General features: G+C 37.9%; 1 protein-coding gene across 1 annotated transcript in view; it reads left to right on the forward strand.

Annotated features, from left to right (window-relative positions):
• Positions 1 to 9,728: 9,728 nt before the first annotated feature.
• nrde2 (NRDE-2, necessary for RNA interference, domain containing) overlaps positions 9,729 to 26,239 on the forward strand; it is a 64,500-nt gene continuing 47,989 nt past the window's right edge. The window contains exons 1-3 of the mRNA XM_039741070.1: positions 9,729 to 9,840; positions 17,495 to 17,588; positions 23,047 to 23,262. Of these exons, the coding sequence (XP_039597004.1) occupies positions 9,771 to 9,840; positions 17,495 to 17,588; positions 23,047 to 23,262 (380 nt within the window). The 5' untranslated portion in view covers positions 9,729 to 9,770. The remainder of the gene's footprint in view (positions 9,841 to 17,494; positions 17,589 to 23,046; positions 23,263 to 26,239) is intronic.

Consider the following 26,239-nt stretch of genomic DNA (forward strand, 5'->3'; position numbering starts at 1 on the left):
CCAAGCAAAATTTTTCACGTCCAAACAGGACGTATACCAAGTTGGACTTATTCCAAAGCGGACGTATACCAAGGTACCACTGTAGTTCAAATTGTTGAAGTGAAATTAAAATAAAATAAGTTGTATACACAGTTGTGCCCATAGGTTTACATACCCTTACAGAATTTGTAAGGTGTGTATCATACTTTAAAGAAAAGATAACTGGCAAAAAGGGTTTCTTTTACATTTAATGGAATCCAACTTAAACTGTAAGGCATTACAGAATAGCACAACTATTAAACAAAACATAGTAATTAGGACAGTTATGAGATGGTCTCTGTTTAAACGTTTGCATACCCTTAGTTCTTAATAGTTTATTGCCCCTTTAATATCAATAATGGCCTGCCATCTTTTGCAATAGTTGTGGACGAGGCTCTTGATTTTCTCACGTGGCAGAGCTGCCCATTCTTCTTGGTGAAAAGCCTCCTGGCCCTGTAAATTCTTGGGTAGTCTTGCATGAACTGCACATTTAATATCTCCCCAAAGTAGCTGAATGAAATTGAGGTCAGGAGACTGATGGCCACTCCAGCACCTTCACACTTTTCTGCTGTAGCCACCAAAGGGTCAATTTGGCCTTGTGTTTTGGATCATTGTCATGTTGGAAGACTCAAGTGCATCCCATACGCAGCTTCTGGAGTGATGAATGCAAGTTGTCCTCCAATATTATCAGATAACTTGCCATCAGCTTTCACTAAGTTACCTGTGCCACTGTAGCTCACACACTCCCAGAACATTAGAGATCCACCTCCATGCTTAACAGTAGAGATGATGTACTTTTTGCCATGGGCCTTCTTGCATCCTCTCCAAACATGGCATTTATGGTCCATAAAGTTCAATTTTGGTCTCATCTTTGTTCCAGATCCAGTTTTGAGGCTTGTCTAGATGCTTTTTGGCATATGGTAAGTGGACTATTTTGTGGCATTGGCACAGTAAAGGCTTTTTTCTTGCAGTTCAACTGTGTAGCCCATTTTTGTTCTTGAAACAGCAATACACCTTGGTTGTAGAGAAGCCCATATTTCAGCCTAAGTGGTTTGTGGGTTTTTCTTAGTAGCTCGACAAATTATCCCGGCAGTTGTGGCTGAAATCTTGGTTGGTCTACCTGATCATGGCCTGTAACAACATAACTTGTGGTTCTTGCAGTTCCTTTGACAGTTCTTTTGCTTTCTCCATGGTTTGGTATCCAGCAAAGTCAATGCAACTCTGCATGAATTTAAATTTGACTATTTATACACAGATATTACAATCAAAGAGGTTACAGGTGTGGATACTCTCCCTTAATTTGAACCTGTGTGTGTCAACTTTTGTGTATATTATCAGCTCCAACATTCAAGGGTATGTAAACTTTTGATCCGGCCCATTATACCATTATGATTTAAAGAGGGCACACAAAAAAATTTTGTCCTAATAGATTGCTTCGCCTGAGCTCACTTCCTAATTAAAAGGAAATCTTTCTGCATGATTTTCCAAACAATGGGCAATATTTCGCAAATTCTGCAAGGGTATGTAAACTTATGAGTACAACTCTATATAACAAAAAACAAGTAAAAACTGAAAAGTTGAGAGTGTATATGTATTAAGGAATTGTTCTGTGTATTGTATTGTATTGACCCCCTACTTTTGACACCCACTGCACGCCCAACCTACCTGGAAAGGGGTCTCTCTTTGAACTGCCTTTCCCGAGGTTTCTTCCATTTTTCCCTACAAGGTTTTTATTGGGAGTTTTTCCTTGTCTTCTCAGAGAGTCAAGGCTGGGGGGCTGTCAAAAGGCAGGGCCTGTTAAAGCCCATTGCGGCACTTTCTGAGTGATTTTGGGCTATACAAAAATAAACTGTATTGTATTGTATTGTATTATTAATCCCCTTTGCTATGAAATACCCAAGTAAGATCTGGTCCAACAAATTAAATTCAGAAGTCACATAATTATTTGATTAGGGTCCACCTGTGTGCATTCAAAGTGTCACATGATGTCTGTATTCAGCCCTCTGACTCTGCAACACCAATAAGCAATTAACATGAAGACCACGGAGCACTTCAAACAGGTCAGAGACAAAGTTATGGAGAAATGTAGATCAGGGTTTGGGTTATAAAAAAAATCCCAAACTTTGAAAATCCCACACAGCACCATTAAATCCATTATAATAAAATGGAAAGAATATGGCACCACTACAACCTGACAAGAGAACTCACAAACCAGGCAAGGAGGACATTAATTTGAGAAGCAAAAACGACATCAAGGATAACACTGAAGGAGCTGCAAAGATCCACAGTGGAGACGGGAGTATCTGTCCGTAGGACCACTTTAAGCTGTACATTCCATAGAATGGGGCTATATGGAAGAGTGGCAAGAAAACTGGTCAAGACTGAAGGAGAAATGGATGGCACTAAACACAGGGTAATTCTAGAGGAACACCTGTTTCAATCTACCAGAGATTTGAGGCGAGGATGATGGTTCATCTTCCAACAGAACAATGACCCTAAATATACTGCTAAAGCTACAGTGGTTTAAAGGGAATCAATTAAATGTCTTGGAATGGCTGAGTCAAAACTCAGACCTCAGTCCAACTGAGAACCTGTAGCATAACCTAAAGATGGCTATACACCAACACAGCCCATCTAACTTGAAGGAACTGGAGCAGTCTGGCCTTGAGGAATCGGGGAAACTCCCAGTGGTGAGGTGTGCTAAGCTAAGAGAGACATTACACAAGAGTCATGCAGTTGAAATTGCAGTAAAAGGGGGCCCTACTAAGTATGACTTCAGGGGCGAGTACCTACACACACCCATGATTTCTTTTTTTTTATCATTGTTTGTGTCACAATAAAAAATATTTTGCGCCTTAAAAGTGGTAGTCATGTTGTGTGAATCAGTTTTAATTCCAGGTTGTAATGCAACAAAACAGCACAAACATTGAGAGGGATAAATACTTCACAAGGCACTGTATATGCAGAATGAAGAATCTAGTTGGTTATGAAAGAAGTAAAATCTGTTTACATCATCATTTAGTGCCTGGATGTTAGCCTTCCTTTTTTGTCTTTATTTCCACATTTAACATCCATTCATCCATTACCCAACCCGCTATATCCTAACTACAGGGTAACGGGGGTCTGCTAGAGCCAATCCCAGCCAACACAGGGCGCAAGGCAGGAAGCAAACCCCGGGCAGGGTGCCAGCCCACTGCAGGGCATGCGCACACACACACCCACCCACACACACACACAAACTAGGGACAAATTAGGATCGCCAATGCACCTAACCTGCATGTCTTTGAACTGTGGGAGGAAACCCACGCATACACGAGGAGAACATGCAAACTCCACGCAGTGGGAGCACTACCCACTGCGCCACCGTGCCGCCCCAACATTTAACAATACTGCAGTTATAGTCAGTAAAGCATGATGACAATATTCATAATCAGTTCATCCAGCCATCCATTCATTTTCTAACACTTTTAACCATATTTAGGGATTTAAGAAACTGGTGATTGCTTATCTGGGCGGTTTTGGGTACAAGACAGGAATTCATTTGAAAGGTACACTTAACTACACATGGCCAATAAACTTAACATGCATGTCAGGAAAATGAATTATTTGTAAAAAAATAAAAAAAAAAAAAGGCCAGCGCAGACATAGGGAGAATGTGCAAACACCATAGACAGGGTTTGAGACCAAATGTCAAACCTTGGATTTTTAAGTTGAGGCAGCAGCACTAACCACTGAGCCAGTATGAAAAGAATAATAAACATCTGGAATAGTCAGGATCATTTAACATTCTGTTGTCTTTTCTCTCCTTGGTGACTTTTATTCAATTTGTGTATGTATTTGTGTTAGTCAAGCATTATTTTATACTAGCCAACCCGCGGCGTACCATACACCGCATAATCAGGCCGGTATTTTAATGATTTTTAAGCACAGGGAGAAAAGTAACATTTGAAAAATCGGTAATGTAATAAATCAGCAAGAAAAGCAACATTGTAACAATGCATGGAACGAACCAACACACAATTGTCCGTGACTGAAAACTGGCAGACCGCCATCGCGCCTTCTCCTGCCAGATCAAAGGATGGGGGTGTACGGCGCTCAGTGTGGAACGGGAGGAGAGGAGAAGGACGTCCATTCAGCTCCCTCCGTCATGCTAGTCTGCTGATTTCTCGTTCAGTATGCACTGCCCGCTCATGTGCCCACCTCCAACTCGTCACTTGAGTCGTTGTCGTCTTTACACAGTCCAGATGCACCTGTGACTCACGTAGACGTCTCATTGCTCTGTGCGGTTTTGGCTGCTTTTCTATATATAATCCACCAAGACACCCGACCACGGTAGTAGCGAGGTGGGAGGGGGGTGTGCACAAAGGGTACGGACGCAACCATTGGGCGCGTATGAGTCACACTTAGTGGGAATTCCATGGTTTGCAGCCTGAATGGGGTTCAACGGCTTACACACGCTCAATCTCATGCATAATTACTTACTGAACGCAAAACACTTCTGGAAAGACATGGTTGTCTAAAACGGGTTGGTGTGAGAATACAACAGTAAGTGAATGAAAAGATGGAACTCTGGAGAGAGCAAAATACAACACAATAGTGAACCAGCGGCATAACAAACGCCGCATAATTATTTATTGATGGTTGAACACTCCTGGAAAGACACGGTTGTCTAAAAAGGGAGGGTTTGAGGATGCAACAGAAAGTGAATGAAAAGATGGAACTCTTTAGAGAGCAACATATAATTGTTCGTGAGTGAAGAAGACGCATGTTTGTCGCGGATGCGAATTGCTGTATGTAGCGTGTAAAACAGTTTGCTATGGTGCACGCGGTCGTAACCGTCATAGCCGAAAACTCGGTTTTTAAAGACTGCTTACTTCATTGTGTTTTAACGTCAGTTGTAAAGGATTGTTTTAAGGATCCCATGGGATACCCCTCGCAAACTGTTTTACACGCTGCATATGGCGACTCACCTCTATGCCTCTATGAACAGTCAACGTGGCTCGGAGGTGCATGAAGCCTCTACGACAGATGAATATAAATGACGCCGTTCTTTCTGTGTCGTCGAGTCCGAGTTGGTGGCCGTGGCTCTGCGAGTTGTCGTCGTATCCAATGGTCTTGGAGTTGGTGAACGTGGCTCCTCCCTGCGTGCGCCATAGGTGTCTTACTTGTTGGCAGCTTAATGAATCCACGCCCCTTCCAGCGTGCTTTCCATGGGTGTCTTGCCTTAGTGAATTATATATATATAGATAGATAGATAGTGCCCTTGAAAATGTAAAGAAACCAGTCAGCCTATGAAGCTACAAAAAACTGTGTGCATGAAGCTTTTAAGTTGGATGTCCACGCACCTCTCTTTATAATGCCCTGGTTTATTTATTTTTGATTATTATGGACAAATAAAAAATAAGAGCAACCTGCAGAGGCACAGTTCCTAAAGAAAAGACTGTTAAAAATGAGCTGCAAACTGTAAAAAAACTGTTAAAAAAAGACGTTTGTTTTATGGCATAAGTATTTTTCATGCTCAGAATATTTTGGACTGAAAAATGACAGTGTTCTTCATTCTTAACATTAGCTGAGGTGGAAACAACCCAAAATCAAGTATTTGCTACACGTTTTACTTTGATCAATGCAATGTCCCTCATGGCCTTCCAATGTCGCCACAACTGTGTGCCTGCCAGACACGCCTTGTGCTCACATGGCTGTTGTGTTATTGTCAGCCATGCTACGTGGCCGTGACACTGCTCACCGTGCCAATGGGCCAAAGCCCTATAACATGGCCAAGTTAGCCTGCATGCCCAATTCAAGGGTTGTGGTATACATATCACAGCATATGCTCCCGAATGAGACCAAGATCAAGGATCAAGGCCCAGTGGTTCATGAGTTTCTGCATAACAGACAACCCTTAGCATTTTATATATAAATATAGATAGACTGATGAATTTGGGGTTGCCAGATCTCCCTTATATACAGGACACGTCCCATCTTCTTATACTGTATAATACGCTATCGTGGCTGTTCGTTTGTCTGTCCAGGATTTTAAATCACCTGTAGCTCGCAAACCATTTCACCTATTGACCTGAAATTTGGTACACATATACTACGTGACATCTACTATCCGCTTTCAGGGTGATGATTGACCTCCAAGGTTATTCCTCTTTTTATTTCTATTTTATTGTATTGTAGAATCAACTCTCGGCGGCGCATGCGTACAGGCACCGTTCTCATTGCTACCACCTTCGCCATCACTTCCACTACCGCTTCATATCTTAAATCATTCTTGAGGCAGATTGAAGACTTAAGTGCCAGCAAAAGTGAAAAATAAAGAAAATACGTACTAAGTAATTGCAACACAAAAACTGACTTAATCAGTTTTAACGCAAAAAGATGCTGACAAAAGAAGAGAAGAAGCGGGCTGCTAGGGTGGAGAAAATGAGCTGCTCAGGAAGCAGCAAGCGCATCAACCTCTGAGCAAATGAATGCTAAACGTACAGAGAAAGAGGATGAAAACTATAAGTCAAGTGTATTCATTGTACGTTATCGTGCAGAATGCCGTTACTGGTATTTGATCATTTTGTCCTCTGTCCCGCACAGACCTTTCAGGGACACCCAAATGTCCCGTATTTAGTTCATTTTCAAATTTCGTAGTAAAAATATGTTTTTATTACCTTCTTACGGTACTTAGTTGTAACTTTATAAGTAATTATACTTTCCTTTTACAGATTCTCTTGATGAACATAACCCAAATGTAACGAGGAAACTCGTGTTTGCTGCCTATTTGCAATTTGTTCAGTTGCTCTGGTTGGCTGAGGACTGCGACACTCTTACCGTTCTGCTCTCCTTCTGTGCAGTTCTGAATCAGCATTGCAACATGCAGTGACTGTCAACAAAGTGTGTTGTTACTACTTTCCACAGCCCACTTTATTTCTAACTGTCTATATTAAATAATAATATTTCTTTGTTGTCTGCATAAATATTTTCAAATGGTTTCACTTTAAAAGAATTTTTATTTAGCTTGTATTAAATTATTTTCAAATGATTTACTTGTGTTTTCCTCATAACCCATTAAAATCCTTACTTTATGTTTTTAACTTATGTCTCTACTTTTATATAATATATTGGTCTGGGTGTGTAGGGGGCATGTATAAATTTATACACTGCATCTGGAAAGTATTCACAGCGCATCACTTTTTCCACATTTTGTTATGTTACAGCCTTATTCCAAAATGGATTAAATTCATTTTTTCATTCAGAATTCTACACACAACACCCCATAATGACAACGTGAAAAAAGTTTACTTGAGATTTTTGCAAATTTATTAAAAATAAAAAAATTGAGAAATCACATGTCCATAAGTATTCACAGCCTTTGCCATGAAGCTCCAAATTGAGCTCAGGTCCATCCTGTTTCTCCTTGAGATGTTTAATTGGAGTCCACCTGTGGTAAATTCAGTTGACTAGACATGATTTGGAAAGGCACACACCTGTCTATAGAAGGTCCCACAGTTGACAGTTCATGTCAGAGCACAAACCAAGCATGAAGTCAAAGGAATTGTCTGTAGACCTCCGAGACAGGATTGTCTCGAGGCACAAATCTGGGGACGGCTACAGAAAAATTTCTGCTGCTTTGAAGGTCCCAGTGAGCACAGTGGCCTCCATCATCCGTAAGTGGAAGAAGTTCGAAACCACCAGGACTCTTCCTAGAACTGGCCGGCCATCTAAACTGAGCGATCGGTGGAAAAGGGCCTTAGTCAGGGAGGTGACCAACAACCCAATGGTCACTCTGTCAGAGCTCCAGAGGTCCTCTGTGGAGAGAGGAGAACCTTCCAGAAGGACAACCATCTCTGCAGCAATCCACCAATCAGGCCAGACGGTAGCCTTTCCTTAGTAAAAGGCACATGGCAGTCCGCCTGGAGTTTGCAAAAAGGCACCTGAAGGACTCTCAGACCATTAAAAACAAAATTCTGTGGTCTGATGTGACAAAAATTTAAACTCTTTGTTGTGAATGCCAGGCGTCACGTTTGGAGGAAACCTGGTACCGCTCATCACCAGGCCAATACCATCCCTACAGTGAAGCATGGTGGTGGCAGCATCATTCTGTGGGGATGTTTTTAGCGGCAGGAACTGGGAGACTAGTCAGGATAAAGGGAAAGATGACTGCAGCAATATACAGAGACATCCTGGATGAAAACCTGCTCCAGAGCGCTCTTGACCTCAGACTGGGGTGATGGTTCATCTTTCAGCAGGACAACGACCCTAAGCACACAGCCAAGATATCAAAGGAGTGGCTTCAGGACAACTCTGTAAATGTCCTTGAGTGGCCCAGCCAGATCCCAGACTTGAATCTGATTGAACATCTCTGGAGAGATCTTAAAATGGCTGTGCACCGACGCTTCCCATCCAACCTGATGGAGCTTGAGAGGTGCTGCAAAGAGGAATGGGCGAAACTGGCCAAGGATAGGTGTGCCAAGCTTGTGGCATCATATTCAAAAAGACTTGAGGCTGGAATTGCTGCCAAAGGTGCATCGACAAAGTATTGAGCAAAGGCTGTGAATACTTATGTACATGTGATTTCTCAGTTTTTATTTTTTATAAATTTGCAAAAATCTCAAGTAAACTTTTTTCACGTTGTCATTATGGGGTGTTGTGTGTAGAATTCTGAGGAAAAAAATGAATGTAATCCATTTTGGAATAAGGCTGTAACATAACAAAATGTGGAAAAAGTGATGCGCTGTGAATACTTTCCAGATGCAGTGTGTATGTATATGTGTGTGTGTATATATATATAACATACTATATATATATATATATATATATATATATATATATATATTATATACATATATATATATCATAATGTTATATACTGTATATGTATATATATATATATATATATATATATATAGAGAGAGAGATTTTAAGAGTGTCCCTTATTTCCAAATTTCTAATCTGGCAACCCTTGCTGAAGTACTATTTGGGTTTCTGGTTTACTACATAAGTGTTTAAAGGCGGGACTATATTGTCAACTTATATTAATATTGGCCAAATATTATGTACATTTTCCATCATGAAAGCTCTTTTGCTCTGTTTTTGCCGAATATGCGAAATGTACGTGAAAAGGATAAGATTTTCCGCAAACAAAAAAGCCATAAAAACTTTATAAGTCTGTAGTGAATTCAAGGCATTTTATAATGTTTATATCTATTTGAAATTGGTATCTTGTTACGTTGTATCCCCCGGTAATTTGCTTTTTTACAGACATGCAGGTTCGGTGCATTGACGATTCTAAATTGTCCCGTGTGTGTGCTGGGTGTTTGTGTGTTTGCGTGCCCTGCGATGGGCTGGCACCCTGCCCGGGATTTGTTTCCTGCCTTGCGCCCTGTGTTGGCTGGGTTTGGCTCCAGCAGACCCCCGTAACCCTGTAGTTAGGATATAGCGGGTTGTATGATGGATGGATTTAAATTGTATTTGCAACTGTTTTGTTTTTTCTCACTATAAAAATAAAAAACAGAAAACACTGACTTGGACCCAAATCTCGTGTTTCTAAGGAAACCTCACTAAGCACCACCGCCTACGTATCTGTCAATTTACATTTCTAACGCCCTACTTTTTCAAGTCTTACATTTTTAAGTCATATTGTCCAAGCGATCCCTAAACTACAAAACCAAACTTCCGCCCCGACTCGAGAGCGTTCTTGTGGTCGCGGTATTATGACGTAATCGGCGTCGGCCGTGTCGCTGTTGGATGGAAAACACAACATGGCGCTGTTTCCAGCCTTTGCAACTGAAGCTTGTGATTCAAATGTCAGCAAAGAAATAGCCACGAAAGGTAAAACTCAGACACGTTTAAACATTGTTTTTAGAGGCTGTACATATTCGAGTTTGCAGAAAGATCGGCATGGCACAGACGTAGAAGTTTTTTTTTTTTAAATAAAAACGGTAAACGGAGCTCCCATTTTCTTAAAAGTGAAATTGAACAGTAAGCTTAGCACTTCGAATGGATTTTGTGCAATTCTTGCCATTTTAAGTATTTGCAACTTTTTTAAGCGATAGCTTCTATGGTTAAGACCTTGCAGTGCAGCGGAATCGTTATTTTTACTGACATGTTTTACTTTCAGTACATGTATTTATATCAAACACGCTCGCTCCTAAGTGTCTTGGTTATACATCTTAACGTTTAACGTTCTGTTTATAGGTTTGAACCGTCAAATTTGATCGCAACCTTGAAACAGTGAACAATCCAAATGTTACGTTTATCAGTTGCTTAGACATGAATAACCACATCCTCATGACTTTCCTCCTCAACCCAGGAGGATCCAGGCTCCTGTACGTTTGTATCGTGCTGTGCTCTAGTGGATATTACATTCGTTTATAGATGTGAAATGGTATTTCTCAGACGGTACCTTTTGGTATTGCAATCGTTTTAAATTCTCAAGTTTAGACAGATTAGTGTGGGTTTAAACATTTCGTTATGACATGTCTTAAACTGAATTCATCAGCTTTTCCTTAATTGTATATATTTTAGTTTTCATTATTTAAAATCTAGCTGGTTAAACTGTTGAAACTATGATAAGGAAAATTCAGAAACAGGGCATCCTCTGTTTTTGGCTTTCAGCAGCCCATACGTGTGTATAGTAGGCTTTCATGATGATACACAACCATTATTTCACTCCGGTCACTGCAAAAAAAAACTTCACACTGTTCATTCGAACTGGTGTGGTGCTGAGGTGTCAGCCGCTGCACGACTGCGCTCTGATCCTAAATTGGGGGACCCTGAGGTGGTTCGTCGTGTGACTTGATCCCAAGTAGTAAACAGCATCCCAAGTCATTTAAACAGGTGCGCAAATTTACAAACGTATTACGGTTAGAGCACTGTCTGGTTAAGTGACTTGCTCAGAATGACGCAATGAGTACAGGTGCCGGTCATAAAATTAGAATATCATGACAAAGTTGATTTATTTCAGTAATTCCATTCAAAAAGTGAAACTTGCACATTAGATTCATTCATTACACACAGACTGATGTATTTCAAATGTTTATTTCTTTTAATTTTGATGATTATAACTGACAACTAATGAAAGTCCCAAATTCAGTATCTCAGAAAATTAGAATATCAATTAAGACCAATGCAAAAAAAAGGATTTTTATAAATGTTGGCCAACTGAAAGGTATGAACATGAAAAGTATGAGCATGTACAGCACTCACTATTTAGTTGGGGCTCCTTTGGGCTGGATTACTGCAGCAATGCGCCGTGGCATGGAGTCGATCAGTCTGTGGCACTGCTCAGGTGTTATGAGAGCCCATGTTGCTCTGATAGTGGCCTTCAGCTCTTCTGAATTGTTGGGTCTGGCGTATTGCATCTTCCTCTTCACAATACCCCTTAGATTTTCTATGGGGTTAAGGTCAGGCGAGTTTGCTGGCCAATCAAGAACAGGGATACCATGGTCCTTAAACCAGGTACTGGTAGCTTTGGCACTTTGTGCAGGTGCCAGGTCCTGTTGGAAAATGAAATCTGCATCTCCATAAAGTTCTTCAGCAGCAGGAAGCATGAAGTGCTCTAAAACTTCCTGGTAGACGGCTGCGTCGACCTTGGACCTCAGAAAACACAATGGACCAACACCAGCAGATGACATGGCACCCCAAACCATCACTGACTGTGGAAACTTTACACTGGACCTCAAGCAACGTGGATTCTGTGCCTCTCCTCTCTTCCTCCAGACTCTGGGACCTTGATTTCCAAAGGAAATGCAAAATTTACTTTCATCAGAGAACATAACTTTGGACCACTCAGCAGCAGTCCAGTCCTTTTTGTCTTTAGCCCAGGCGAGACGCTTCTGACACTGTCTCTTGTTCAAGAGTGGCTTGACACAAGGAATGCGACAGCTGAAACCCATGTCTTGCATACGTCTGTGCGTGGTGGTTCTTGAAGCACTGACTCCAGCTGCAGTCCACTCTTTGTGAATCTCCCCCACAGTTTTGAATGGGTTTTGTTTCACAATCCTCTCCAGGGTGCGGTTATCCCTATTGCTTGTACACTTTTTTCTACCACATCTTGTCCTTCCCTTCGCCTCTCTATTAATGTGCTTGGACACAGAGCTCTGAACAGCCAGCCTCTTTAGCAATGACCTTTTGTGTCTTGCCCTCCTTGTTCAAGGTGTCAATGGTCGTCTTTTGGACAACTGTCAAGTCAGCAGTCTTCCCCATGATTGTGTAGCCTACAGAACTAGACTGAGAGACCATTTAAAGGCTTTTGCAGGTGTTTTGAGTTAATTACCTGATTAGAGTGAGTGTGGCACCAGGTGTCTTCAATATTGAACCTTTTCACAATATTTTAATTTTCCGAGATACTGAATTTGGGACTTTCATTAGTTATAATCATCAAAATTAAAAGAAATAAACATTTGAAATACATCAGTCTGTGTGTAATGAATGAATCTAATATACAAGTTTCACTTTTTGAATGGAATTACTGAAATAAATCAACTTTGTCATGATATTCTAATTTTATGACCGGCACCTGTAAGTGGTGGGCATGGAACCAGTAAATCCTGTGGCTTAAAGTTCATTTACTTAGGTATACCAAACTGCCTGTCTAACACGCTGCACAGAAACAGGAAAGTCATGCCTGAGTGCAGTCTACAATTTCATCAAATGGCATTTCCACCCAAGTGTAAATGGATATTTATTTTTCAAGTATATTGTATCTGTAAATGTTCGTGTTTTTCATTGATTCACTTTTGTGCTTAACTTTATGGAACCTGACTATATTTTGGCAACATGTATAGAACCTAATAAACCCAGTGTGAAGTTATGCTTAGAATTGTCATGGAAGCTCTGATATGAGAAAAATGTCAGTAGGCAAGCCACTCACATTACAGTGAAATATAGCTCAACCATAGCATTGTGAAGGACATCTCTGACCCCTCCATTGGTCTCTTTCTGTCCCAGTTTTATCTGGAAGAAGGTAATGTCACATCCAAGTCAGTTTTGCCAGGTTCAGCAACGGCTTCTTGGCCTTGACTGTCTATACCAGGGGTCCTCAATCACGGTCCTTGAGGGCTGCAGGTTTTTGCTCCAGCCCAATTGCTTAATAAGAAGCACATACTGCTCAAGTAACACTTCCACTTCACTTTAGTTGTCTCGCTCGTTAAGATTTTGAACCCTTATTGCTTATTTTAGTCTTAAACAGCTGTATTCTTGGTTTTTAATTGCTCCTAATTAGCAATAAGATGCAAATGACAAAAGAAACCATCATTTCTCCATTGAACTTGTTACCATTTACACCAGTGTGTATTTATCATGCACTATTGGGTTTAATGAAATACTTGGAAGGAAAGTGAAGAGAAAAAAAGTGAAGGACTTACTCATCCATTTTAGCCTTCAAATCATTTGGATGATATCCTTAAAAAGGAGAACAAAATCTAGGATATGAGAATGACCTGACATAGCAGAGTTAAAGCACTAACAAGCCATGCGATTAAAGTATCGGCAAGAATTGCTTTCTAATTAAGCAACCAGGTTAGAACAAAAACCTGCAGCCACTGCGGCCCTCCAGAACTGTGATTGAGGACCCCTGGTCTAGACTCCTGAGTTCTGTGCTTTGCTCAGATTTGCTCCTAGTAGCTTGTTTATATACATTTGTTACAATTGTTACTATTGTTGGTTTTATTATTAGCTGCTGTTATTATGCATTTATTGCCATCTTTCTCAAATTTATACTTTATCTGTTCACTTAATTATGTTTTTTTTTTTAATCTATTTATAGTATAGTACAGTTTTTTTTTTTTTTTACCTCTCTTGCACTTGTCCTCTGTTTACGTATCCTAGACCTGGGAAATGTGGTTTCATTTCACTGTGTGCTGCGATATTGTGTATGTATTTTAAGACAATAGAGCCACTTGACTTGACAATCTGTCCATCTTTGACACTACTGCTTCCAGTGTTAAAAGTACTCCAGCAGCTGCTTTTTGAAATCTTAAAATGACCACCATGTAGTCCATTCTTCACCACATTTCATCTGTACCACTCACTTTCAATCAGGAAATTCACATGAGGTTAAGCATGTTTGGGCCCAGCCTGTACTTAGATGGGAGACTATGTAGGAAAAACTTTAAGTCACTTCTGGAAGAGGTGTTGGCGAGGTCATCAGGGGGTGCTTACCCTGTTGTCTGTGCATGGATCCCAATTCCCCAGTGCAGTGATGGGAATGACTTTGCTGTAAAAACTGGCACTGGCCAGTGTCCTGACACTCTGTACTCAATAAAAGATTTCTGGGCATTAAAAAGATAAATAGGAGTTCGGTGACAGAATGTGAATACATTAGATAATAACCTAACTTAACTCAGAATTGGTTTAAGTGATTTCAAGAATATTTTATGTTACATCCATATAGCATAACATTCTTAAACCTGCTTAATTGAATTCAGGAGTAAGTACAAAGTCCATCCCGAAAAACCCATGGACAAAGTAATAGCCTATCACAGGACCAACGTTGACATGTACAGTATATGCATACTGAAACACAAAATAAGTTTAATTTTGAATCACCAATCAGCCTGCCAGGCACATCTTTGGGGATATGGGAGGAATTTCAATTAATGTAGACTTGAGCAGTACATATAAACTCAATAAGGACAATTAACTAGCACAGGATTCAAACCCAGCACTGTGTCAGTGAAGTGGCAGCACTAACCATGGCAGCAGCCATGCTTCTTTTCTCATGTACAGTATCTGTAATCTGTTTTGGTACAGTACTTTGGATTCAGATCCTCAACTGCTGAATGTTAATTTATCACTAAACGATGGGAGTTAAGATTAGAGTATATAAAGACAGAAAGTTGTTTGGTATCCTTTCTATTGAGAGCCATGTCAGTGTAGCTTTAGAACGTTTTAGCAACACTTTGCTTTCGAAGCAGATGTGCATGGTGAGTCAAACAAATCAACCAGAGTTATTTGTTGAGTAAGCAGGAAGGTTTTTATTGGGCCAGATTCCCAACAAACTCAAATTATTTGCAGGTACAGCATTCAGTGGACTACTCTGTAGAAAATCTCAATGGCCATTATTTATTGATGCTTCTGAGTTTAAAAAAAAAAACAAAATTCAAGCAAGGCATTTTGAGATGAACACAGTGGTACCATAGCTGTTTCACACTGCTTGTGTGAATAAATTACACTTGCTTTGCGTAATATGTATTTTTCTTGCTAACTTGTCAGTCCCCAACTCCTCCAAAATAGCATACCTGTACAGAAAATTAGCCTGGAGTTAAATTAACCAGCATCCTTTTCAGTTTTAATAATCCATGTCACATTCTTTTTTGGGCAGTGACAGAGATACTTAAGCCATTGATGGCACTGCTGCACACACTTATTTCCCTTATAGGAGAAGCTGTTCAGAGAGCACAACACTTTTTTCAAATGGAGTGTCTCACTGCTTGGATAAGGTGTTACAGCCAGTACCAGTGGCAGTATACCATTGACACTGGCTACAACAATATTTTTTTATCAGTATACATTTTCGAAATCTCATGTATTTTCTTCTTAGCTGTTTGAAAGGCTGCAGTCTTTTGCAAATGCTGAAAACTGTGAAATGATGTTTGCGGACACTGGTCAGCAGAAGCAGCAGCAGCAGCGGTGGTGATTGAATGATCCAAGCCGAAGTTTATCTTGTCACTCTTGTTTCCATTCATACATTCAGTCTGACTGCAGCAAAGTTGCTATTTTGGATGGAGGTGTCACAATTGCATTAGTACATCCTCTTCCTTGCTTGTGTCCTCTAAATGATATGTTGCAAAAACATTCTTCTGTAGGCCATCTACCACGTTGTACCCCACTACAGATGAGATTGTCAGGATGCTAATTTGCATTTTGTGAATTAAAATATGTTCCAATTTGTACATTTCTGCTACAGAAGCATTTAAACTTCTAGTGTGATTAAATTAAATGCGTTTACTGCCTATCCTTATACAATTGGAATACAAGTGTATAGCATGTTTACAATATGTTTGATTACTTGTTTCAAATCCTCGGCAAAGAAAAGTTAGCCTCCGATGTAAGTAATCGATCATTGACTGCCATTGATATCACTAATCAATACAAGCCTACTAGGTACTAAGGAAGAAACTGTTAGTCTTCTCCTGGTAAAATATCTCTTAACACAACAAAAGGCTTCAAAACAGCATTCATGGACTCAAAAACACTAATAACTTGCCATGTGAGAGTAGGTGTCCTTTTGCCATCAGATGTAACATGCCTGATGGCTGGTGCCTGTTCCACGGCACCTAAACATTTTATCCTAACATGAACTTGTCACTGTTAACGTCTCCAAAACTGAACAGTGACGTACCAGCTTGGCACTCCTTTTTCTTTTGGAGTCATTTCCTAGATCTGGAAATCATTTTTTTTTTTTCCTTAAGCATGTCCAAGAAAGCATTTGCAGATCATCGTCTGAAAGCAAAAATTATATTTTGGGTCTAGGGTAGAAGAATTGCCACGATGATATTGCCATATTGCTCAGGCCTACATAAAACATTGACATTGAATTGGATGTTTTAAGCACACAAAAGACCAAGTGAAAAAAATAATATGGTAAACCATGCACAGTTTCCAACTCTGCTGTGTTCTGTGCGTGGTGGACTCCTTTACTGAGCTCAGTAAGCATTTAAACTTACCAATGCATGGTGTTGCTCCTGGCTTGTGCTGCACCTAGGGCTTGAAGTAGGCTAATACGCTGTTTTTGGTTTGCTAACTGGAGCGTTAAGGCACATTGTGGTCTAACCTCCAAGTTGACACCCCAATTCTATACAATTTTGGGTGTATATCAACTCTAGGGCCTCTCAGTCACCCTGTTGTTCAAAGTACTGTATATAGGCAACATTAATAATCCAAGAGGGACAGCCAACCATTTATCCCTAAATACTGAAATACTAAAATGGCCTTTCCTAATGGATTCCTACTGTTTGGCTAGTGCTGACTAGCCCTTATTTATACTGTTTTCCAAGTATTTTCATGCAGAGGGTGTCATAGACTGTGTTATATTCCCTGTGGACATTCTCTCTGCAGTACAGTGAAAACCATTTATTGAGAGGCTTTTAACTGTAATGAACATTATTAGTTGCATATACATTTTACTAGTAGATATAACTTCAATGAAATTTTTCTGATAATGGTAAAAGTAGCTGGCATGGGTGCACACGGTATTTTTAATGCCTGATATTTATAAATCATTTATGTATCTTTGAAATTTTTATTTAACCTTTGTAGCTGTGTGAGCCTCCTGCAGTTTTAGAAAATTAGAAAGAAATTATACTTAGTATGAAGATGATCATGAGCTGTAAATTGGTTTCTTTAAATGTTTCAAGTGATTGTCATAGTAGTTTTAAGATGTGTTTTAATTTTTTTTTTGCTTTGTTTTAATCTTGTAAGTGGTTTAAATAGCCCACAGAGCTAATTGCTATTGATTTTATGCTCTTCCCTCTGCCTGCAGGGTTGGACTGGCTAAGCAATCAGAGTTTCCGCAATGAAGATCCTTTAACACTGCACCAACTAAGCATTAAAAAAGAGGAGCATGCTACACAGAGGTCAGTTCAGTCCATTTTGGTAAACAAGTACAGTAATTATTAACCCAGTTCTTGTTACAGTTCATTGTGATTAGAGAAGTACTGTAAGGGATTAAATAATATATTTTTTAAAACAATATTTTATTCTTAACACTAAAACCCAACTTGAGGTTCAGATAAATAAAACATATGTCACAGATTTGGGTTTATTTGTGAACACTACATGATCAGAATGATTACATTGAAACTGTAGTCTGCAAATGAAAGCATAAGATTGCTAAAATAAGATTTAAATATGCTTAATTAGGTATAATGTAAGATGTTGAGACAGATTGGATTTTCTTACTGTAAGTATGAGTGAGTGTACCTCTACCGCAGTTCTACTGAAAGGAAAGTAGTGAATCATCAAGTTACTGTGATGTAAATGCTGACTGCAGTATTCTTGACATTTATTTATTTAGTTTTTTCTCTGGACATTTTGCTAATGCTAGCATGGCAGTTAGCCTATCATGTACAAGAAAATCAACAAATGATAGTGCAGTATATACAGTTTGCATATTGTGCAAAATTATGTTTGCTTTTTTCAGTGAAGAAATTTGAGAATGGAAATGTCAGTTTTGAAAAATTTATTTTCAAATTTATTTATTAGTATTTTAAAAGTTTAATAATATGATTATAAGTAGTAGTATAAACATAGTAGAATAAAATTTTGATTAAATATGTGCTTATTGACCACACTTTCACCTTGGAACCTGGCTGCCAAAAAATTACTCAGATAATTAGTACTGTAAGCAGAGAAACATAAAATTCTTACTGCCTTACTCAGAATATTAAGAAAGTGCAATCACTTTCAAGAATTCAATTAAATGGAAGGCTGGATATAGTATACACAGAATTCAGACTCTGAAGAGGGAAGTAGTCTGTAAACCACATACAGTAGGAATACCAAAGTTGCTTTTTTCACTTAATTTTTTTATCGGTCTTTATGTGTGATAATTGTTATAAAATATATTCTGAATGTTTTGAAATAACAAAATTCATCTTTCTAAAAAGAGTTCCGCACATTGAGCATGGGAAAGGCACCAAATAAATAAAATTGATAATGATGATTATTAATATTATTATTATTATTATTTTAACAACCTGTATTAGCAGTTTAGTCAGTCGTAAACCCAACTTTCACTTAACCAAGTATATATGCACATGCAAAGTCATTCATGAAGGCAATGTTTGTAAACTTAATTTAGCTGACATTTATAAAGTATGATGAGGCATATTAAGAATAAAGTACCAGTAATTATTCTGTGGTAGTTATCTCAAGGAAAAAGAGAAGTAGCTGTTTCAACAAATTTATTCAGCCTTTTACTTGTTTGTCATAAGTGAGCATTTTGTATTGTACTTAAAGAAAATAATACAAGTTTAAGGTGAGCAACATTTTTCTTTTAAGCACATTTTATTTGCTTAGGTTTTTCCAACATGGTGACAACTGCAATCCATTGATACAAATGTAAAAGGTTTTTCTATGTGTTTAAACAATTCTGTATCTAAAAGTGCCTACATTATGTATTTAGTAATGTGTACATTTTTAATTGCATTTTACCTGTGAGCATATTGCAGCACTCTCAGTCTGTACTTGGTGAAGTCTGATATACAAAAATAAAATCAGAGTTGGTAGTGCATGTCAAGATAAGCAGTGACTTTCCAAAAATGGCTCTAACAATAAACATGGCCTAGCAGAGAGACCAAAAGCCATATAATCTAATCTGCTGTTCATCAGAAGTGTTAGCTATTGATGCCTCTCGGCACCCTGCCTGGCACATATTATTATTTCACTGTACATAATGTAGCATTCCTATTTCATTCAGTGCAATTCTTTGCATATCATTGTGTTTTACAATGCTTGTTTTGCTTACAGTTTTAGATTCCATAAGATGCAGATGGCATTCTATTGTTACCAAGACAGTTATCTGCTTCATATAAAGAATGTTGAAATTTAGCCTTTATATGATTTTTTTTAAACAAGTGTTTAGTCATATTTTCTTTGGGTGTTGTAAGTGCATAGAAATTAGTTATTTCCTCTGTAATATTAACATATGGTATAACATATGTTCTTATTTTATTAGAAGTTTATTTGCAGAGTTGGTCCTTTTAATAAAGGTCATAAAAAGGCATTTTATTTTTAATTTACTGATATTTGTCACGGAAGCAACATGATTAATTTAAAGGAATCATTTAAGTGCTATGTAAATTGATGAAGTGTGGTATTGAATTCATTTATCAGAATTATTAAAAACATCCAAATCCTAAATTTATAATAATAGAAAAAGCATTTCTTTCACTATCATACTCTGTACTGTCCTGTTGTAATTCTCTTTTTGTTTTATTTTCTTGTACAGTTGTTTAAATTTACTTTTAGTGTAAATATATTTCCTTGAGAAACGCCTCTTGAATCAGCTAAGATGGAGTGGTGCTATTTACATAATCCCAAAATATGAAAATGTTCAATAAGCATTTTCCTCCTTTGTAATGGAAACTTAGATATTTATGAAAGCAGGTGACGCTATTGCTTAATTTCTTTTTAAGAAAAGGGGGCAAAATGTTTTTACCAGAGAAAATATTAACTCTTTTATTGGTTGTTGGTTGAGTAAAAGTTCATAATGCAATTTTTTAGCATTCATATGTAATATTAAAACTAAGATATGTACTTTGCAACGTTATTTTTCCTTAGATAAGAAAATATTACCTTACTGCCGAGTCTGAGATTTGAGAAAACTGATGGCCAAAGTAGCACTTAACAAACATGGCCGAGTAAAACGTTGGTAGTACTAAAGAATTACTGATATGAATTATGTACGAGTTAGTGGTCTTTTAAATACCTTCTGATTTGAAAAATTCTTCAATTCAGTCCTCTTTTTTTATCAACTGTACATTGTATAATTTTAAATATCTGTTTTTTCAATCTTGGTAGCAGAATATTGCAATGTTTTGCACTATTTTCTCACAACTCCAGAGTGCTGAGTTAACATACACCTGGTCACCTTCTGTATGACGTATGCATTTTCACTCAATTTTTACATAGATTCTTTTACTACTGTGATTTTAATCTTGTGATTTAACTGCCTAATTGTTACTCAGGTTAATTGGCAACACTAAATTGAAATGCTGTATGGGTATGTGAGTAGGCCTTTGCCACATCATAATTTCTACTATAACACTGGTATAAATGTTTATGTGATAAAAAGTGTCATTTTATGATATCAATAATATAGTGACATGATGCATTTATATTCCCTAGCACGCACAACAACAATACAGGCCCAAGCATCTCCGAGAGCAGGAACGGCGTGTCAGCCTCTGATAATGATTTAGTATCTTAAAAGGGAGCTATTTCAATAGTATGGAAGTGGTTTGGCTACAAGAGGTCAGACCTCCAACAAAGCGCAATACTTTGCAAAATATGCAAGAAAACTATTTAGGCGTGGAAACGCAACAAACTTGTTTCACCACTTGAAGCAAAAACACACCGTCCAGTATGACCAGGCAGTGAAGGCATGTGAAGGAGACACTAGCAGCTGGTGTTGTGTGGCCAAAAAGTTTAAAAAAAAATGACTCAACTGAGAATTGCTGGAGCAATCACTAGTCAAGGCAGAGACTGAAGCAGTTATATACTTCTGGGCAGTGGGTGGTTTTCAAATGGTGTGAAGAGAGAGAGCGTGAGCAGAAAGAATGGAGCAAGGCCAGAGGATAATGTGAGAGGGCAGATGGTGTAGAGGGAGACAGTCCTCCAAGAACTCTGTCAAGATCACTTGCACAAAGTGCAGGGACTTGCAGGCAGATAAAGGTACATGGCTGAAAAGATGCGGGATAGATGGATGATGTTACCTTCCCGTAAGGAAGAAGAGGTAGTTACACCAGAGAGACACCATTTGTGCGTCTAGCGAGAGAGGGAAGACTCACAAGTGGATCAATTGAAGCTGGAGGACAAGAAGCGATGCCCAGGTCATCTTAATAACATGAGATACCCGGGAAGCGAAAGAGAACACTCACTCCACAAGGGAGAGATGCTAACAGGGACTTGCCAAGTTAGGAAGACTTCTGTTTGGGAACCAAGCGTTTGGCGAACAGAGTGTTTTAATGGGACAGTTGGAAGACGAATTATTGTGGTAACACAGCGTGCAGCTTGGACTTCGCACCACCAATATTTGTATCCTCTACTGTTATGTTTTAACAGACTTTAGAGTGTGAACTGTGTGGTCTTTTTGAAAAAGGGTTTCACTCCTGATACTTTTTTAGATTTATACTTACTTTTATCTTCTTGGTGGCTTTTGTATTGTTAGGTGTAATGCAAGCCACTGTTGTTTTTCCTGAAATTCCGGCAGTGTTTTTCAATTTAAATTTCAATTTAAAAAACCTTTGTACTATTACCTTTAAATTATAAAGGTTAAGATCTAGTTTAATCATTGTATTATTTACAGTATATTATTAAACTTTTTAGCCCTTTAAAATAAGTTCTAAAGTTCCCTGACTCTTAATAAAACTGGGTGGCGTAGCTGGAAATTTTAACTGTGTTTAGGTTAGTTTACCTATAAGTGTGACCTAGACACCCGTCACATAATCTAAAGCTCTGACTGTGATGTTTGTGTCAGCAGGATGACTAATTAACTCTTAAAATGTTTACTTGTACAGTTCCTCATTTCATGATATATCCATTTTGTGTTTACACAAGAAATTAGAGACAATGCAACAGTTCCAGCATTGATATTCTTCCTGAGGCCACTGTTAATTAAGTTTTGACAGAATTTTTACTGGTTTTATAAACCGTGAGTATCTACATTTTGACTGAAGGTTTGTTTGGATTGCTATGGTTTGTTTACATTTGATGTCAGTTGTGTTAGGTGACAGTATTGTGCAAACTCCTGAAGAGTTACAAGGTTAAGTTACTCTAGCTATTTTTATTATTAAACTAAAGTGTTAAGCAGTTATGTTATCAATTTACTTAAGATTTCGAGAGAAAACACTACCTAGGCTACGTTTGCACTTACATTTGACTTATGCTATGTCACTGCTATTGCACTATGATGCTGCTGGTACTTTGTAGCAGTAGATTCACACTTTGAATTAGGTAGTCTGTCATCAATGGAAAATGCCATTCATTTTGTTTGCATTATAAAATGCTGCTTCCTGGAAGCTGCAATCACCGGTAAAACATTGTTCAGTATTTTTTTTATATGGTCATAAATTTCCTTGAACTATTGTAATAAGATTTTGAGGTTATATTTCCCACCACTATATGTGAGGATGCCCTATAGCTGGCAAACTTTGAATGGCTGAATCTCATTGCTATCAAGCATGGACCCCTTAAGTTTGTATCTGGAAAATAAATGGACGTGTTTTCATTCTTGTATTGTGTGTTTATTGGGTTATTTACTGTAAATGCATATTAAATGGAGAGTGCAAACTCATCTATGTTTTATTGTAGTTTTTCTTTGGAGCAGCTGAAAGAAGAAAATAGTGAAGAAACCAAAATAAAATCAAAGAAGAAGAAAAAGGACAAAAAGAAGAAAGAGAAAAAAAAGTATAAGAAGAAAGCCCAAAGGCATTCAGATAGCAGCTGGTCAGATTCTGATTCTGCCGATCTCTCTGGTGATCATCTCAGCAATTATGCAAAGTGTAAGAAAGAGCTTGAAAGTGCAAGGTATGAAGTTTACTAATTAATACCTAACTACAGCGTAAATTATATAATACCTTCTAAAATTTTTCTTTTGCTCTTCATCAATATAGGTAAAATGATATTGAATTAACTAGCATTAAAAATAATTTAACAGAATTTGTAAATGTAAATTTGTAAAAAACACATCATTCTTTAAACTTGTTCAACAATTCTTTACTAATCAACATTGTGTATTGTACTTTTCATTGTGATATAACACTGAAACACAATGAACAACTATCTGAATTTGTATCCAGCATTTTTTTTTTTTTTTGCACAGTTCACGGAAGTTGGGACATAATGTTTTTTTTACTGGTGTTTGCATTAATTGCTTCTGTAGTTTTACAGGTGTCCAATTGCTAAACTTGGCAGAACTGTAGAGATTCAAGTGTAATCTGCTCTGCCCATGTTCTTTAAGAGTGTTTGATTCATTTGGTTTTTCACAGTGCTAAAGGGAAGATAGATCTTAAGATGCACGTAGTTTGCAAGCATTGTTATGAAAATCAACTACTCTAGCAAACTACAATCTAGGGTTGTCTCTCCCCTTCAGGTCTACTTTTTTCCTAATTGGGATAGACAGGTATGAGAACTTTGTGTAGACGAAACTTTGAGTGAAGTCACTCATCATTTTACAGTAATCCCTCGCTATATCGCCCTTCGACTTTCGCGGCTTCACTCTATTGCGGATTTTATATGTAAGCATATCTAAATATATAACGCAGATTTTTTGGTGCTTCGGGGGTTTCTGCGGAAAATTTACTTCTGGTACATGCTTCCTCAGTTGGTTTGCCCAGTTGATTTTATACAAGGGACGCTATTGGTGGATGGCTGAGAAACTTCCCAATCAGAGCACGCATTTAAGTTCCTGTGTGCTGACTGGCTCAGCACAGGAGCGCCGAATTTGATTCCACTGCATTAACCAGGAAGTCTCATCTCGCTCATTCAGCATCAACGTGTTTCGCTGTATAAAGAGTTAATTGTTGTGTTTATCTTTGTGCACAGTCAAGCCCTTCGTTATGGCTCCAAAACGATCTGCTCCTGCTACTGCTTCAGGAGCCGTGCCCAGGCGCCAACGGAAGATGCTAACAATTGCTGAAAAGGTAAAAGGTTTGGATATGTTGAAGTAAGGAAACAGCTACACTGCTGCAGGACGCCATTACGGCATCAATGAGTCCATGATTCTTTTTATTTAAAAAGGAGGAAAAGAATATAAGATCTACGCCCGCAGTGTCCTTTAACTTGGGCGCAAAACGAGTTGTAAGTGGATGTAATAAGGCGGTAGTCCGGAAGGAATCTGCTTTAGGGATTTGGATTGAAGACTGCCGGAAGAACAACAACGGCGGTACTACACAATCGCCTGAAGAGGCTCCTTTAGAAGAGCTGTAACGCTCTCCTTTGTTGTGCACTAAAATTAAACTCCTTGTTATCGGACAAGTCGTCATGTCATTGTCATGGTGAGTACCCATAACTAATTTTCTACGTACTTAGTACATGTACATATGTTTATTGTAACTGTACACACATTTTATACAATTTTTCTTGCATTGCAGGTATTTATTGCCGGTGACCTGTCTGTCTTAATGGCTGTAACATATGTGATATCGGAGATGCTCTACAGTATCTTTAAAATAACATTTTGGTTTTATGTACAGCATTTACATGTTATAGATTTTTCACTTATTTTTATATTACCTAATCAATTACAATATGTTTAAAACTGTATTACGTATTAAATAAAACTCCTCAATGATATACGATGACATATGTTTGTGAGTAGTATATAAACAGTGTGTACATACATAATTTCAACGAATCTTACCTAATAACTAAGAGAATATAAAGGGTTTATGCTGTATAACTGTGCAGGGAATATTTATAAACAGTGTGGGAGAGTTTAAAAGGGCTTAAAATGTATAAAAATAACCATACAAACATATGGTTTCTACTTCGCGGATTTTCACCTATCGCGGGGGGTTCTGGAACGCAACCCCCGCGATCGAGGAGGGATTACTGTGTTCTGTATGATTCACACATGTATTACATCCTGGAACAAATACTGAGAAGGCACATTAGTGGTCTAATAATATGTGCATCAGAAAGGAATTTGCATTTAAGTAGTCATATGAATTACAAATACACATTTGTATATGTTGAAATTGTATTTTTTAAATATTAAACATTCTAATCTCAGTTCTTGGAAGAAAGCCCAAGGAATCACACAGAACTATCATAGCCTGTGTTCCTGTTAAGTACCAAAACAGAATATTCTCCAGGTTACTGTGAAGACTGTTGAAATATTTGAAATCAAAATTAAAATGAAGATCTAAAAGAAAATTGGAGTCAGAATTTTTTCTTGTAATGTGAAAAAGGTTGCAACATTTTTTCCTACCATTTTATGATTTCATTGTTGCTTCAAGTCTGATTAAAAAAAGGAATAATAAAATTGTGGTATATTGTAGAACTGAACCTGCATACTTAATAAAATACAAAATATTAAAATTTATTATTGATATGTATCATGATAACATTGTACTGTTTTGTTCCTTGCAGTTTCTTCCCCTACTGTTTATTAATACTAGTTATTTATGTGTATTTTTTGTGTTTGGAGTACAATCAAGTTAAATGATATGTATTTTGCTGATTATGGCATAGTTTATTTGCCCTGGAAATTTATATTCTTAAGTGATGTATTATTTGTAAATTTAAAAAAAAAAAAAAAAGTGTCTCCCATTTCAGCTTACAACAGCTGTCAGTATTTCTGAGTGATTATTCACGTTTTGATGTTAAACATGTATCAGAAAAGTATCTACCAATTTTGGAAAAGTAAAACATATTTTTGTGCTTCTATCCACGGATTGTTGTTACTTGTTTTATGAATGGTGCATTTGTAAACTTATTTTGATAGAGATTCAAGCACTTAGGCTGTAATTTTCTCCACATGAATGTTAATCATTTTAGACAT

Source organism: Polypterus senegalus, chromosome 18 (assembly GCF_016835505.1).
Source record: "Polypterus senegalus isolate Bchr_013 chromosome 18, ASM1683550v1, whole genome shotgun sequence".
Taxonomy (NCBI): domain Eukaryota; kingdom Metazoa; phylum Chordata; class Cladistia; order Polypteriformes; family Polypteridae; genus Polypterus; species Polypterus senegalus.